Raw genomic sequence first — 12,736 nt, 5'->3', positions numbered from 1 at the left:
ATTATTGGTGCGATCATATCGTTGCGTGTGGACCAGGCTTTAATTTGCACAAACCTGTTTGACCGTTGATTTGACAATTAGACTCGATATCGTGCTGGATTCAAAGTTTGTGTTGAATTAACTCGAATTCGTGCTGTCTACAGGGTTCCATGGTGGTGGCGGAGGCGGCTACGGTGGCTCCTATGGCGGCGGCAACAGTGGAGGGGGAGGCAGCTCTCACACCGACTGGTGGGGAGACAACTAAGTGGTGTCGTCATCATCGGTTGTCTGTCTCTTTCATCTCTCTTTGTTTTGTGCATAATGAAAAAAATATTAATTGGAAGATCGGGCTCCATTTGTTTATTATTACAAGTAATAATGAGAATGTCATGTCAGAAACTCTGCTAGACAAGTCATGTGTGATATAAAGGGTGTGTCGAAGGTATCGACGCATTCTGCGTGGAGGCAAGCGAATTATGTGATGTGGTAACGTACGTGTACGTGTCAAAGGAAATCTTTTAGGAAAATAATACATTTTCCTCCCATACTGAAGAGTTGAGAAGAGTTATTCTTATTTATTATTCCTTGAATGAAAACCTATGGAAACTGCTGAGAAATACAGACTACAACCCTCTTACTCTAATCAATAATAACTGATAATATATAATTGTTTTTATATTATTATATATTATTTTTTCTATCGGTATAGATGTATTTATAACAACAAACTGATTACTTGTTATTGTTTTTGTTTATTTCTGTCGTATTGCCAATGATATTAAATTGTCAACAATGCGTTTGCTAGCTAATTTTAAGTAGGGTTTTTTTGTTCAATTGTTCTCATCGAATAATACTTCTTGTTGATTGGAAGAATGTCAGTCAATTTAATGGTGAACATTTCTCATTGATGACATTTATTGTGGAAATGATCATGAATTTGAAAAAAAAAATATATTGATAGTGATGTAATCACTATTGATTTGTTGGTGAACAGTTTTCGAATATTGCGAGAATAATCGTAAATTTGAGAGAAGAGAAAAATTGGAACAAAGATAGATATTTCGATACATCCATGTTTTTATGATGATGTGATCGTGAGCAGTTCTGTGAGTAGTGGTGTTTGTCAACGGATCACGAGATAACGAACATTTTAGTACAAAGAGGATGCTCTTTTAGAACAGCGTTTACAATCTACATCATCTCTGGAGGTAAAACAATTTGTTACTGTACATTTATATTATTTATTGCTAGAACTTACCATCACTTTTTACAAATTCAACTCCTTATTGTAGTGATGTTTGTTAATTTTTTAGGTGGAAATTTTTTGAAATTGTGGTTCATAGGATACGATATTAATAGTATTCACACATGGATATCTAGCTTTTTTAGTTCTTATGTCAGAAATTAGTATCCGAAATGACAGTGTAATTTGTTCCAGGCGTCTTCTTTGCTATTCCTTGTCCTTATCCTCTTTTATTTCCTTCCTCTTCTCCCATTCTCTTCAAATACTTCCTTTTCGCGTCGGTTTCTGATGATTAATTGATAACAGTGGCGATCACCAATTATTGGTCATTAATTTCACAAAGTTTAAGTATTTAAAAATCTTATATATACAATTAAATTAATAAAAATTTATGAAAAATTGAAGTGTGGTTGTGTTTGTATTGCAAGGCCCATTACATAGATTTAGCAAAACAATTTAGTTTCCGTCAAAGTGCCGTTTCATTTTAATTGTGATTAATTTCACGGGAACCAATCAGAGATGCCTTCTCTGATTGGTTCTCGTGAAACTAATCACGATTAAAATTTAACCGGGCCTAAGTTAGAAGCTCAAGCTATGTCAAAAAGCTACCGGCAAGCTAAAACCGGGCCTAGGTAATGTAAAATTATGAAATACATTATCAAACGTTAGTTACATCGTTATGATCCTCTGCATCAAACAGTTTGATCCAACCCTGATACCTGTATCCAATCCAATGGCAGAAGCCTAGCGGCATGATTTATTTAATCAAACTTCTTTGACAAACGTTTATCAAAAATCTAATTCCCTATTAAAGGTGTTTGAGTATTAAATATTTGAAGAAAGGTGACCTATACACTATAGGCTACACCATCAAGGATCTTCGACCATTTTTGGTGAAAATATATTAATATCATGTTAGCTTTGAACCTTGGACGTATAAGCTCAGATATAGAGAAGTAATCCATATCTTCTAAACTCTAGAATTGGTGTTATACTTTTTGCACCCTATGAGTAAAGTGAGATACACTTCAGACCGTCAGTGTTGGTAGAATGAAAAACATGAATGATATTTGAAAGAAATACTGACTGTTTGACTAGTAGGCCTACTTATAGCAAAGAGAAAAGAAGTACCTATACAGATTTTCTAATAAGAAATACTTGAAACCATTTGATCCGAGGTAGAATATTTGTACTTGAAATTAGATTGTTAGAAGAGAGTTTATTAGTAGAAAGGTAAAATAAGACTAGATTTTTTGAAGGGAGTGTATTAGTAGAAAGGTAAAATAACAAGATTCTTTGAAGGGAGTGTATTAGTAGTAAAGATTTCCCTTATTGGTGTGATTGCTTAACATTAAAAATAGAAGCATTTCAATTTCTTTTTTTGAATTAATTTCATATTATCTAAATTATAAACTATATAATGATGTTTGAATAATATACATAATAGAATACATCTCAATATTATCATCAATTCTATATATTATACAGTACTTAAGCTTGGAAAGTCAAACAAATTAATATAAGTGGTTCAATTGAGTTAGTAGCTTGAGCTTGGGAAGTGGAACAAATTAATTAAAATGGTTTAATTGGTATTTTACAGCTTTATTGAATGAAGTATCACTAATTACAAGACTTCAAGGAATGGACTATTAAAATTGAAATGAAAAGTAGCTCAAGATGAATAATATTGTGATTGAGGTGAATCAAACTATTATACACTATACATGACTACAGCATTAAATTTTTAGGAACTAATAACAGAAGAGCGGCCAAGTTAGCTCAGAGCTGAACAATGCATAGAATGTAGTGTAGACCTAGATAATACGATAGTAGTTTAAATAATTATGGTTGGCATTGTTTCAGCTATATTAGAAGAAATTTTCTTGTTCAATTCATCTTGAAATTATATTTTATTAACTTATATAAAATTAATTTGTTTCTTATAATAGAGCTTTGAAACAGTCACAGCTATAATCACAATATTAAACGAGTGATTTTATTTGTGTTTTACAGCTCTATTGAAAGAAGAAAGAAGTATTTCAAATGGTTCACTGCTGGAATTTAAAAATAATTGACTCAATATTGTAACATTTATGCCGGTAAATTGAGGTAAGGAGACAAAATTGCTAAATTTAAATTCAAAATGCGCGCTCTACAGTAGTTAGTTCGTGAATTTGCCGGTAGGTAGAGCGCGCTGTACTGTTTGAAAATTTCAAAACTCTCATTCACTGTGCCACTGCCCTGACTTTGGATTCTGCCAGTTCAGGACAACATCTCTTCGAAATATCTGAAATCGTACTCTATGTTTAATTATAATATAAATTCTAACATTAATTTTAGCAGATATAGGGATTTTATTTGTATGTTATAAGGATATATCTTTGTATTTTGGAGGTTTTATGACGATTTTTTTGGTTTTTGTGAGTTCATATTCCATTCATACAGTCAGCATTCCTTATGAAATAACATTTGTATTATTTTATGATCCAACCAATTCTGACAGATGAATGTGAATCTCACTGTAGCAACGACGCCATGACGTAGAAAAGCGTGATTTTGATTTTTAACGTTCAGTGCCACAGCCATACTGATAATATTCGCTCCTGTCGATGCTAGTCGAAGTTAATTTGTTACTGTTACTGAAATAATATCGATAAACTGGAATTACCTATGTATTTATCAATTTTATAGATTATATAATTTAATAAAATAATTTTCGCATTTCTCACCAATCAATGTACAGGAAGTTCACTGAATATGAATGCTTAGTCATAAAAATAAAAATCAATATTGAGTCACAAAAATTCTAATAAGAGCATCCTTCATCTATCTCAGTCATTCAATATTTATCACTATATATTTAAGCATTAAAATCATAGACATCAACATAGGAATAAAAATAACAAATAAAAATCAATGAAAAATTAGAATTTCAGTGGATAAAATTATACTTAAATGAAATTGAGAACACAAATTTATAATCTATTGGTGAAATAGTTCATAGCAATTTTTATCCTTTGTGAGACAGAGGAAAACATCACACCTCTTACATTTGATCCGTGATTTGCCAGTACTACATCCCGGTCGTCTGCACCTTGCAGGATTCTTCATTTCAAGAGCTTCTGGCATATGTCCGGCTTTCTTCAGTCGTGCTGGTAGAGGAGGAAGACGTTTTCTTTTTTGGGGGGGAGGTCCTTGTTCTTCTTCAAGCTCTTCCTCACTTGAACTATCCTTGTCTCCTGACTCTGTCAGATGCTCGGAAATCTCCATCATGAAATCCATAAGGTCAGAAATTTCCTTTTTGGGTCTCCCTAGAATTTTTCGATCATTGCGGTATTGCACCCAAGCATTGACAACAGCCAGAGTGAAAAAATGCATGATAATTCTCAATGTCCACTTTTTTGTCTTGTAGAAGTTCCTGTAATAGGATATGAGCCTATCGTTCATGTCCACACCACCCATGTATTGATTGTAACTTGTTACAATATTGGGCCTTGACACGTCAATGTATTTTTTTTGTTTCTTGCACCAACGTCTACACTCATCCATAGGAGTTTTTCCTTCTTTGCTCGACATAAGATAGATTGGCTTATTGTCGTTCCATTTCACTACAGCAACTGACACCTTTTCTAAATCTTGAGAAACAAACATTTCAGTGGTACCTCTTGGCAAACGAGAAAAATCTTTATCGCAAATGAAATCACATTTTGGAAGCTTATTCCTCATTACTGTCCCTGTGCAAGCTATTTGCTGCTCTCCTAACAGATCGATCAATTTTTCAGTTGTAAAATATCTGTCCATGTAGATGCAAGAGCCGGCTGGAACAGACTCTGACAATTTCACCACAACAGCTTCTGCTACATTCAAAGTCAGGTGACAGTCTGTTTGAAAGGTAGTGCCTTTTCCTTGATACACACAGAAATCTAAAACCAGACCCTCCGGTGTTGCCAAAACAAATTTTTTCATTCCTTCTGGATTGGGCTTGCCTCGTAGAAATTGTTTCAGATTTGTGACAGTACCAGTAAAAGGTATCATTTGCTCATCAATGCATACTCTTACTGGGCGAATCATCTTCAGACATCCATCTCTTATTGCAGTAAGGAATGGTCTCACTTTCCAAAGTCTGTCTGCTTTTCTTTGGTCCTGGGACACATCTAGGTCATTCACAATTTTTAAATTTGTGCGGATTTGTGTAAATCTATCTCTGGACATTTTTGATGTGACAGTTGAAACCTGTGTGAATTTCTGCCAATACATCCTCAGCCTTGGATACCTCAATACACTCATGAGAAGGTTGATGCCAAAAAATATTTTCATCTCTTCAAACGTGACATTTAGATTTCTACCTTTTTCTTGGACATACCTGAGGTTGGTGAAATTGACGAATGACATGAAGGTTTCGGTTGTGATATATTGTTCAAAATAGTTCATAGAACTCCAATCTGCTCGAGTTCCAGCTTCAGTATTGGGTTCATCCCTCATTTGTATCTGGCCATTGAATTCCTCTCTATGTCGCCACCGTGTTCTTTTTGTGTGATTCCAGTGCTGGTGGAAGGAATTGGTTGTTCTGAAGCAATTGTTTCTTGTTGTCTTGTTTCCTCTTGCCCTGTTTCTCCTGCAGCACTAGTATCATCTTCTTCATATCCATCTCCATCATATTCACCAGCCAATGCCGCCTCAATTAAGGCATCATCAGTTTCTGTGACACCTGTCAGAGAGAAAGAAGATACATAATTGTTATTTGTTTTTCAAAAAACTTTATATCAAATTTTAAAATATTCTTCGAATTATAGATCAAGAGAATAACAATCTCAGCACAAAACAAAAAATAAACTTGATATTATAACTTTGAAGTAGAAAATAAACATATATTTGTAGTGTGATAGGTTTTTTACTTTACATGGAGCTTTGTCAGAGACTGTCGACAATGAACAGAACTGTGCAGTACCAATACACGAGAATCATACTTGGTGTAACAAAGTAAACAGCACCTTACTCCAATCAAGAACCTCAAGGCTTGATACAGTCCGGTTCCAAGATTAACAAAGATTGTCAAAGCAAAACAGCTGGCAAACCACAAGTATATATCTTTATTTTATAGTTCAATATAATAATAACTAGTTTACATTAGTGAGAAATTGACAACTGATTAAAAATACTTTACCTCCATCTCCATCGCATCCTTCATCTTCCAGCTCGGATAAGTCTCCATTCAAAAGAATCTCTTCAATTTAATTCTCGTTCAGATTTGTGGAAAAGCAAGGATGAGAAAAGATAAGAGTTCAATCATGAAAATACTTAGAAAAAATGTACCAAATTTTTATAGAGTACTGTACCAAAATTATTCTGATGTGTGTTTTGTAAAATGTGTAGGCTGCAACCGCAGGATTGATGAATTTATCAGCATACAGGCATTGTAATTTGAAAAATCAGTTCTTCCAATATGGATGCATTTTTATAAATCATTTATTGCAGAAATTCTACATTTTAAAATTGTTGTTGTCCTATTAATTAAATTTTCAATGCAAAGTTGTATAGTCCAGTCAGTAATTGTAATTTTGAGATAATGAGCTCATTGTCCTCAAATGAGGACAACAAAAGTTTGTTTAGAGAATACTCATAGAAGAGAAGACGCCGTTTGTCCTCAAATGAGTACGTTTTTCATATGCCCAAATATAATGGAAAAAATAATAAAAATTAACTTAATATGCAGTCAAATGATGAAAAAATACATAGAGAATGGATAAATATGGGAATATCCACAAGTTAGTTGAAAAATAAGGACTTACCAGCAATGTTCATGGGTTGATCCATTTCACGTGACCTTTCAAGAAAATTCGCTCCTACAAACATAACCTGCAACTTTTAGTGTGAAAAACTGGCGCTAGAGTGCAGTTCAGAACGTCCTTGATTGGACACAACCGGCTCTTCTTCGATAAGTTAATCTGAATTTTTTTTATAGATTGGAATAGAATGTCCTCGATTGAGGACAAAAACCCCCCACCGGCCTGAAGAGGATATAGGAATTTTATTTGTATGTTATAAGGATATATCTTTGTATTTTGGAGGTTTTATGACGATTTTTTTGGTTTTTGTGAGTTCATATTCCATTCATACAGTCAGCATTCCTTATGAAATAACATTTGTATTTATGATCCAACCATTTCTGACACATGAATGTGAATCTCACTGTAGCAACGACGCCATGACGTAGAAAAGCGTGATTTTGATTTTTAGCGTTCAGTGCCACAGCCATACTGATGATATTTGCTCCTGTCGATGCTAGTCGAAGTTAATAATTATGTTACTGTTAATGAAATAATATCGATAAACTGGAATTTCGTATGTATTTATCAATTTTATAGATTATATAATAAAAATTTTAATGCCTGTGTCATGAATTCCAAATAAAATTGAAGGAATATCAGTCAAATGTAGGTGAATTTAGTTCCGTCATGTTGGCGATCCTAATAGCTGCACTCTGCAGTCTGCAACCGTGTTGTCACTGTTGTGTTTTGTCTTGTCAACAACAGTCGGATTTTAGTTAGTTTTCTTGATAATATTATTGTAATATTCTAATGTATATCTTTTAAAATAACGGGTTTTCAACATTTTTTTTTTAAATTCATAATTACGTGAATGTGCTATTAGTGCTAAATCTATCTGATTCCACAAACGTAAGTGCTCATAACAATGAACTGATGTGCTCAAAAATTGACTGAATTTTTGTTCTATCTATATTTTAGGTAAAGTATGTAAATTTACTTTTAATTATTGATATTTATTACCCAGTTGTTCCCCTGACATACTGTATAAACCTATGCTTAGCTCAGTCTGTTTTTCCTAGCCAGCTCAAATTGGCAAAAACGATTCCAGTTTTTAAAAAAGGTGATAGATGTGACCCCAACAATTACAGGCCAATATCTATATTACCTGTACTCTCAAAGATATTCGAGATGGTAATAGCAGAGCAGCTTTATGAATTTTGTGAGATTAATGGCTTATTTGCAGGTACGCAGTTTGGATTCAGAGCGGGGAGGTCCACTGTTGAGGCTGTGGGTAATTTAATCTTAAAAGTAATTGAGAGTTTGGAGGGGGGAGGTCTTGCTGGGTTGACTCTCTGTGATCTCAGCAAGGCTTTTGATACCCTAGACCATGACATCTTAATGTCTAAGCTCTCTGCCTATGGCATAGTTGGCAGTCCTCTGGTGCTTCTCCGCTCCTACCTGGAGGGTCGTCAGCAGGCTGTGTCTGCAAATGGTATAAGGTCGCGGGTGAGATTGGTGACCTGTGGGGTGCCCCAGGGCTCTGTGCTGGGGCCCTTATTGTTCCTGATCATGATAAACGATGTTGCTCTCTCCAGAAACAGGACAGTGGTATGCTATGCTGATGATACCTCATTATTGGACATCAATGGGGACTTGGCTGACCTGCATGAACTGATGCAGGCTTCAGAGGGGACCGTGGCTGACTGGTTCCGAGCAAATAGATTTTTGCTTAACAGCGAGAAGACTCAGTCCATTGTGTTCAGCCTCAAGAATGGTGATCAGTTCAACTTCCCCTCGGTAAAGCTCTTGGGCTTTACAATGGATCGTAAGCTTGCTTGGGGAGATCACATTCAGGGTGTCTGTTGCAGGCTCAATAGAGTGCTGTTCCTGCTGAGGAGTCTGAGAGGTTGCATCCCGGGGGCCCATCATCGAATGTGCTACTTTGCCTTCTTCCATAGCGTGATGGCTTATGGTATTACACTGTGGGGTGGTGCTGCCGAGGTAAAAAGGATATTGCTGGTGCAGAAGAAGGCTATAAGAATTTTATGTGGGGCTGATTATCTGGCGAATTGCAAGCCACTGTTTGTAAGGGAGCACATTATGACAGTCTTCAACCTCTACATTTACAGGTCTGCCATTGCAGCTTTTCGGGGACTTGTTGCCTTACCTACCAGAGGTGACTTTCATCGGCATGACACCAGGAACAGGCACAGGCTGAACCTCCCTTACTGTAGATTGGGGAGGACTCAAAACAGCTTGGCCTACCAGCCGGTGAGGATCCTCAACAAGCTGCCCATTTCCGCCAGAGGTTTGCCTGAGGTGGTCTTGAGGAGGAGATTGAGGACGTTCCTGCACGAGAATCCCTTTTACTCTTTAAGGGAATTTTTTGAATGTGACACGGCAACTGTAAGTAGCTACTTCTTGTAATAGCGCATTTGCCTGCTGCTTGGTTGTATTTTTCTGTGTTTCTTTTTACTTTCTGTTACATTTTGACTGTCCATCTATGGACTTGTTTTTATTACTATCTTGACGTGTTCCCTTATGGACATGCCCTGGTGGCATGTCTGTGCTATGAACAAAAACCATTATTATTATTATTATTATTATTATTATTACATTTCAAATAGCTTTTGACTATTATTTCCTTATTCTATCCATACATTTACAAATGTTCAATAGCTGGTGAGCGGATAGGTAATCGTATTCAACAGGTTATCCACTTGATTCTTGTTTAGTTTTGATTCACATCTAATACATCTTGAATAATCAAATATTAATTAAAGTTTTTGTATTAAAAAGGTTCAATTCACTTCTACGAATATCATACAATTTTTTATGTTTTTATACTGAAAAGTGCGAGTAGCCTATTGGTTAATCTAACCGATGAAATTGCACGGTTTAGGTCTTTATGTTGGGGTCCTTACATTGTAATACTTCGGAAGTGTTGCATTACTAATTCCATTCCCAGTTTGAATTTCTAGTCGTGAGAAATTTTATTTCGATTCACGGATGATTTATTCATATTGTGTGGTAAATATGTTTGATATTTGTGATTAATTTCGGTGTTTATTTAAAGTTCCGCGTTACAATACAGTTCTGCGTCCCTCAGTTCTAATTTCTAATTCAGTTTACTACTGAATTCTTATTTTGATTTTTGATTTACAGATGATCTATCTATAATTTGAGGATAATAATGAGTTCAATATTTATTTACTCTTCTTTGTTAATTTTATTAGTTTGTTCAAGTATTACAAACAGGAATCGTTTGAATAATGCGATATGGAATGATTATTGTTCTTACATCTCATTCTGTTAATTTAGCTGTTCTTATTTCAAACAACATATTGCCGGTTGCACAGAAGCCGGTTAAATTTTAATCCTGAATAATTTCACGAGAACCAATCAGAGAAGCCGTCTTTTCAGAAAAGCCTTTTCTAATAATAATTGGTTCTCGTGCATATTAAACTGTATATTTTTGTACGTTTTATCATAGAGAAACAATAGCGCAAGTAGATATCCCATGGTATAGGGCGTTTATGTCGCAACTTTTACTGTTATCTCAAGCCGATTATTGTCGATTTTTACTGTTTTGATCGGGTAAGAGTGTATGAACGCACAATATGAGAGACTACCAGCGTCATAAAGCTTCACAGGAAAGAAGTACATGGACTATCAGCTTGAGATAACAGTAAAAGTTGCGACATAAACGCCCTATACCATGGGATATCTACTTACGCTATTGTTTCTCTATGGTTTTATCTTGATGTATTACATGATTCTCTTATCTGTGAGTTACATTAGCTTTTATTATTACTATAACTTAATAATTATTATTATTTACTTATTTGTGAGTTACATTAGCTTTTATTATTACTATAATAATTATTATTATCCATGCTATTATTATATAGATATTATGTTACCTGGCCAAGTTATATTCACCAATTACGCGCATGCAATGTTTTAAAACATATTATTATGTTACCTAGCCAAGTTCTATTTACCCATTACGCGCATGTAATGTTTTAAAAAGTGATAGAATTCATAGAATAAAGGCAGATTCACACTATCAGTATCAGTGTAAGTCTCCGATACAGTAAAAATATTATTTCCAATTTCTAATGAATCTATTGTGAGGTCCACGTCATAATGGTAGTGGAAAAAGATAGGAGAACAGTGTGGCCAATTCTCTGCCTTGCCACAGTCTTTCTATAGAAGAGAGCTGATACTGTACGAGTATATCTGATATAATTTCAACTATCCATTCTTGTTTAACATGTTAAATTACATTTTATTCGTCAAGTGAATGTATTTCTCAATGATTAAGTCATAAATTTTCATAATTGAGATTGAATATTTTGTTAATTAATTATATTTTTACATTGTCGGATAACGATCTGGCAACTTTTGGAGTTAAAAAAGAATAGCGCTGATTTATTATTTTTTTTTTATTTTTAATTGTATACAAGGCTAGCTACACAAATATTATATACACAGTCTCCAGTACAGTGAAAATTATGATTTCTAATGATACTTGTGAGGTCCACGTTATAATGATAGTGTGATTTGCAATGATGTTGCTGTCCTTGTCTATCATTCAAGAAAACAGATGTCGCTATCTCCTTCACGCTTTGTGATGTTGTCACATCGTTCATCAACAATGTAAAAATTCAACTAATTGACAAAATATTTAATCTCAATCATGAAAATTTTTTATTACATATTTAAAAAATCTATTTTCTTGACAAATAAAATATGATTAACTATTTTCAACAATAATGAACAATTAAATTGATCAGATATAATTTAATCATTTAGAATAATTACACAACTTACATAAAAGTATGACAGGCTTATAAGCCCAAAACGGTTCCAATTCTAATTTATAAAACAGTCCAAATGTAGCTAGGTTATGTGTCACAACATTCATCAATAATTGCACACTCAATTTAAAATTCAAAACAAACAAAAATCATTTTTAAATTAAAAAAATACTTAAAAATATTAATAAAAATAAAATATTCCAGTATCAGCTGTTTGTGTGGCAAGGCTGAGATCTGGCAACCCTTTACTCCTACACTGCCATTATAACGTGGACCTCACTATAGCCCCACTCAGCCCGGCTGAGTGACTTTAGTGAGGTCCACTTTATAATGGCAGTGTTTGATTGGCAATGGTATTGCTATCCTTGTCTATCATTCAACAAAGCGGATAGCGCTATCTCTTTCTCGCTTTGCCTGATCGACTTTCAACAATGTAGAATTAATAATAGACAAAATATTTCATTTTAATTATGAAATTATTGAAAAATATAATTTCATGCTTAATAAAATTAATTGATTATTTTTAACGAGAATGAACGGTTAATATTACATCAATAAACATGTAACAGGTACCGTCTATAGTAAGCATTGACAAGGATCGGCGACGTTTTTCTCGTATCTTTCTCCACTGCCATTATAACGTGGACCTCACTATAGCCCTATATGAATAGTCCCATCAAAACTTATGGGAATAATATTTTCACTGTACCAGAAACTTATACTGATACTTATGGCGTGCAATCCGCATTTAAAGATGTTAGAGTACTGAATTTAGAAGATGATTTCACAATCATTTAACCACGGGTCACTTACAGTTTTTACAGTTTTTGACTGTAAATCTTCCTGACGTTATTCAACTGTATGGAAATTTTCTGTATTATATGTATATTATTGAATAAAATGAATATTCTATTCTATTCTAT

General features: G+C 34.3%; 2 protein-coding genes across 2 annotated transcripts in view; one reads left to right on the top strand and one right to left on the bottom strand.

Annotated features, from left to right (window-relative positions):
* LOC111058649 (ATP-dependent RNA helicase bel) overlaps window positions 1–1,615 on the top strand; it is a 41,964-nt gene extending 40,349 nt beyond the window's left edge. The window contains exon 13 of the mRNA XM_039439797.1: window positions 144–1,615. Within this exon, the coding sequence (XP_039295731.1) occupies window positions 144–244 (101 nt within the window). The 3' untranslated portion in view covers window positions 245–1,615. The remainder of the gene's footprint in view (window positions 1–143) is intronic.
* Window positions 1,616–4,204: 2,589 nt separating this feature from the next.
* LOC111061852 (piggyBac transposable element-derived protein 1) lies at window positions 4,205–5,704 on the bottom strand. The gene has a single exon (XM_039440342.1). The coding sequence runs from the start codon at window positions 5,702–5,704 to the stop codon at window positions 4,205–4,207; it is 1,500 nt and encodes a 499-aa protein (XP_039296276.1).
* Between the last annotated feature and the right edge of the window lie 7,032 nt (window positions 5,705–12,736).

Source organism: Nilaparvata lugens, chromosome 13, assembly GCF_014356525.2.
Source record: "Nilaparvata lugens isolate BPH chromosome 13, ASM1435652v1, whole genome shotgun sequence".
In the NCBI taxonomy this organism is placed as follows: domain Eukaryota; kingdom Metazoa; phylum Arthropoda; class Insecta; order Hemiptera; family Delphacidae; genus Nilaparvata; species Nilaparvata lugens.
Note: the sequence above shows the minus strand (reverse complement) of the source record. Positions and strands in the feature narration are given on the sequence as shown.